Raw genomic sequence first — 3753 nt, 5'->3', positions numbered from 1 at the left:
CAACGGAACGTTCCCGTGCATTGCAGCCGCACTGAAAGGCGTTTACGGCGCGGCTGCAGGTGTCGGCCGTGGTGACGGCTGAATTGCATTGCCTTCCCGGATGAAACGTTCGCCGACATGGCTCGGAGGAGGAATCTATGAGAATGCGTTGCCCTTGCCTGCCGTTTCGTGTGCCCTCCTGTTGTGTACGCTGTTGTTGTCCGGTGTAGCGAAGGGTGTGTATGTAGGGGTGTGTGTGTGTTTAGTGGGGAATTGGAAGGTCGATAGCTGCCGTCACGGTCAAGATAACGCAGTCAAAGGTGTCGCGAAAAAGTGTGTTAGCCGTGGTTGGTTGGTTCGTGTGTTTTAAAGAGAATGGACGAGAGAGAGAAAGTAGGTGGAGAGTGCGTTGCGTGTTGCCTAACTGCGTCCGCGAATATGGCAGTAGTTGGTGGTGGGCGTGCCCTTGCATGTGGCCCGGAAGGCGTGTCCGTTTCGCGGTAGTGGCACCGCTGCTGGCATATTCGGGAGATGGGAGGGGCGCGAAAGGAGAAAGGAGACGCGGAGGCTTTTAAAGACGGGGAGGGCGCGTGTGGGTGGCTCGCGCTGCGCTCGGCGGTTGTGTTTGTGCAACAAATGTGTTGCCGGGAGGGGACCGTTGTTGTGGTGCGGTTGTAGCCTCAGACGCGGCCGGCAGTGAACGTGAGACGACGGATGCGGGCCGGGGCGGCGCATGTCGCCGGTGCCATGCCTTTTAAGAGCCGCGTGGTCGGGGGTGTGCGCACCGTGTGTCGTGTTGCGAGACAGCATCATTTGTGCTGCGTGGCGTGGCGTGGCGTGGGGGCGAGGAGAGCGAGCCGCGCGGTGTGCTTGTGCGCCGGAGAATGGCACACTGCGCCTGCCCGTTGAGGAGGCCGATGGCCGTGGTGTGGTGGAAATGGAGCGCGTCGGACGTGCACCAATGAGAAAGAGAAACAAAGCGGCGACAACGAACGAAAGGGGGAGGGAGGCCATTGTGTCACATGCGGCGGTGGGAGGAAAAAAAAAAAAACAAACAAACAAACAAACAAGAAACGAAGACGTAAGAAAGAGGAGAAACAACAAAGAGAATGAGTCGTGCGTTCGCGAGGGGGGGTGCGCGTGTAACTCCGGTACGCGCAGTGCCGGAGCCCAACGGCTGTGTCGTCGACGCCAGTGCTTGTCGGCCGAATGGGTGCGGGAATAGAGGCAGCGTCGGCACGGAGAAGCAAGCAAGAAGGAAGGACGCACGCGCGCTGCGGCGTTTGGCGCGGTTTGCGGCTGGCGCCTTTGGTGGCAACGGCCGGGACAAGCAGCGGTGTATGGTGGTGTGCGGGGCGGACAGGGGCGGCGGCGGTGGTGGACTGGGAGGAGGCGAGGCGGCGCCGACGGTGGCGTGTGGTACGGCGAAAACGGGACGGACGGACGGCGGATGTTGGAGAGGCGCCGCGCACGCAGACACATGGAAGGAAGGAAGGAACGAACGCAAGGGAACAAATGGAGGGGGCGAATGTGGAGATGCGGGCAGGCGGTGGTGTTTGTGGGCATGTGGTGGGGAGAAGGGCGGGGGCGGGAGGACAGAGGCGAGGCGACTGCGTGCTTGCTCGCTCGCTCGCGTGTCTTTTGTTTTTGTGTTTGTTTTTCCATCGTTTGGTCGCCTTGGAGCCTGTCGGTCCCGTCCGTGTGTGGCCACGCTTCGGGTGCGTGTATGTTTGTACGTTTCGTTTGTTCGTCTTCTGCAGCAGAGGCGGTGCGCGGCAGTGGGAACGCCTGCCTGGCGGCTGGGACGGCCAGCAAATGCGGTTGGATGGGCGGCCACAGCACCGCACCTGTGCCCAAGGAGGCGACGCTGGCGGCGGGGCCCCCTCGGATGCGGCCGGCTGGGGGCTGTGTGCGCTGCCGCTGCCGCTCCGCCGCCGCCGCCGCCGCCGCCGCCGCCGCCGCCGCCGCCGCCGCCGCCGCCGCCGGTGCTGGTGCTGGTGCTGGTGCAGCAGCAACAACGACGAACAACGAGTAAGCAAGAAGAGGACGAAGCGGATGGCTGGTGGGTGAGTGCATTTATTTAGGCGGTCGACAAGGCAGTGCGTGATGTGGCGTTGTGACGGGGGTTTGCTCACGTGGCCTCGTTTGTGTTGATGCGCAGGAAGATGAGATGCGGGCAGACGCAGACGCGTACAGAGAGACGAGCCCGGTCTGCAGCAGGATGTGTGGCGCGGCGCGCCGAGTGCAGAGCAGCGCGCGCCGCCTGGGCCGGGCTGGGCCCGCCCGGCGGCGGGCCGCGCTGTTGTCGCGGACGTGAGCGCCCCCTGGCGGGTGGTCGGAGGCGGCGCGGTGGACGTGTGTCCGGTTGGCCAGTGCACATTGCGAGTGGCTGGCTCATTGCGAGTGGCTGGCTGGCGGTCGGCGGCGAGACGGGAGAGGAGGTATGTGTCGCGGGCGCCTTTGCTGCGCTGCGTCGTTGCGTGCCTGGGCGTGCGCCTGTCGACTGTGTGTGACTGTGTTGGGCGTTGTGCCACGTACGTGTGTGCTCGGCCGAAGGCGTCGGAAGAAAAAGAGAGAGAGAGACGGGCGGGAAAGTGGGTCGGTGTGCGTGCGTCGCCCGTGATGCGATGATGTCGCGTCATGTCATGTCATGTCTTTGCGAAACGGCTGCCGAGAGGTGTGTGGTGGCGAGCGGGAATGTGCGTTTGGTGGTTGCCGGCCGGCCGGCAGTTGTTGGTGGTTCCTCCTGTGTGGTTGTTTGTGCTGCTTTGATGGCAACGTGGAAGGACGCCGGTTTTTCCGTGCCTTGCGTGTGGTTGTGTCGACGGTGACTGGTTGGGGGTGTGCGCCGATGCACGTGCCATGTTGTTATGTTTGGGTCGTGAGTGTGTTTTTGGCTGTGTTGTTGTGTACGGGAAGGGGGAGAGAGGAGGAGGCGGCGGCGGCGGCGGCGGCGGCGGGGGTGATAGTGCGTGCAGTAGTGCCGTTGCGACGGGCGTCGGGTGGAGCCGTGCGTAGTGGCGGAAAGGTGTAGGTTGCGGGAAGCGAGCCCGTCGCGTGTCGTCGTCGACGACGGGGTCGCGTGCGCTGTGAATCGAGAGTGGCGGGAAAGGGGCAGCGTGCCGCTGTGTCGTGGTCGTTAGCAGAGGCCTGTGTGCCTGTCCGTTTGTTTTCTGTCGGACGCTTGGTGCGAGGTGTTTGTTTTGTTTTGTTGCCGCCGCCGCGGTTGTTTTTGTTTGTCGGCTGTGCTGTGTCGGTGGGTCGGCGAGCTGTTTTGCGGTGCGTGAATGTGTTGGTGCAAAAGTGGCGGCGGCGTCATGGCTGCGACCGCGACGAGCCGCGGGCGCGCCATTGATGATGTTGAACACAGAGCGGCTGTGTGCAATGGGAGGCCTTGTGTACGGGTAGCGGTGTTGTCGTACGTGCATCCGGCCCGGTGCGGAAAGCGCCGTTGCGGTTGCGGGTTGCCTCTGGTCGCGACGTGTGGTGCTCGGCTTTGTGGGTTTTTTTGGTGCCCCTTTGGCCGGTGGGTGGTGTTTGTTGTTTTGTGTGTGTGTGTGTGTGTGTGTGTGTGGTCGGTCTCTTTGGCGCTCGGTATATATCTGCCTCCTGCTCGGTCTTGTTGTCGACGTCGTCTGTAGTTTTTTGCGGCTTGCCGACGACCGACCGACCGAACTACTACCTACCTGTGACAGCTACGTGTGGCGCCCGAAGGTGAACGTAACGTGACCTCGGCGCCCTTAGCCTAACCTAAGATGTCCGGCCGTAAGGTAG

The 3753-nt window shown here is 62.9% G+C and overlaps 1 protein-coding gene across 1 annotated transcript; it reads right to left on the bottom strand.

Annotated features, from left to right (window-relative positions):
• Nucleotides 1-2627: 2627 nt before the first annotated feature.
• On the bottom strand, nucleotides 2628-3407 carry LOC126232438 (uncharacterized). The gene has a single exon (XM_049942694.1). The coding sequence runs from the start codon at nucleotides 3405-3407 to the stop codon at nucleotides 2628-2630; it is 780 nt and encodes a 259-aa protein (XP_049798651.1).
• Nucleotides 3408-3753: the final 346 nt, after the last annotated feature.

The sequence above is a fragment of the Schistocerca nitens genome, unplaced genomic scaffold (assembly GCF_023898315.1).
Source record: "Schistocerca nitens isolate TAMUIC-IGC-003100 unplaced genomic scaffold, iqSchNite1.1 HiC_scaffold_515, whole genome shotgun sequence".
Taxonomy (NCBI): Eukaryota; Metazoa; Arthropoda; class Insecta; order Orthoptera; family Acrididae; genus Schistocerca; species Schistocerca nitens.
The sequence above is the reverse complement of the archived record's forward strand: the minus strand, read 5'-3'. Positions and strand labels throughout refer to the sequence as shown.

Excerpts from the sequence above, each read along its gene's own strand:
- LOC126232438 (XM_049942694.1), bottom strand. The coding sequence starts at position 3,407 with ATGCACGTACGACAACACCGCTACCCGTACACAAGGCCTCCCATTGCA.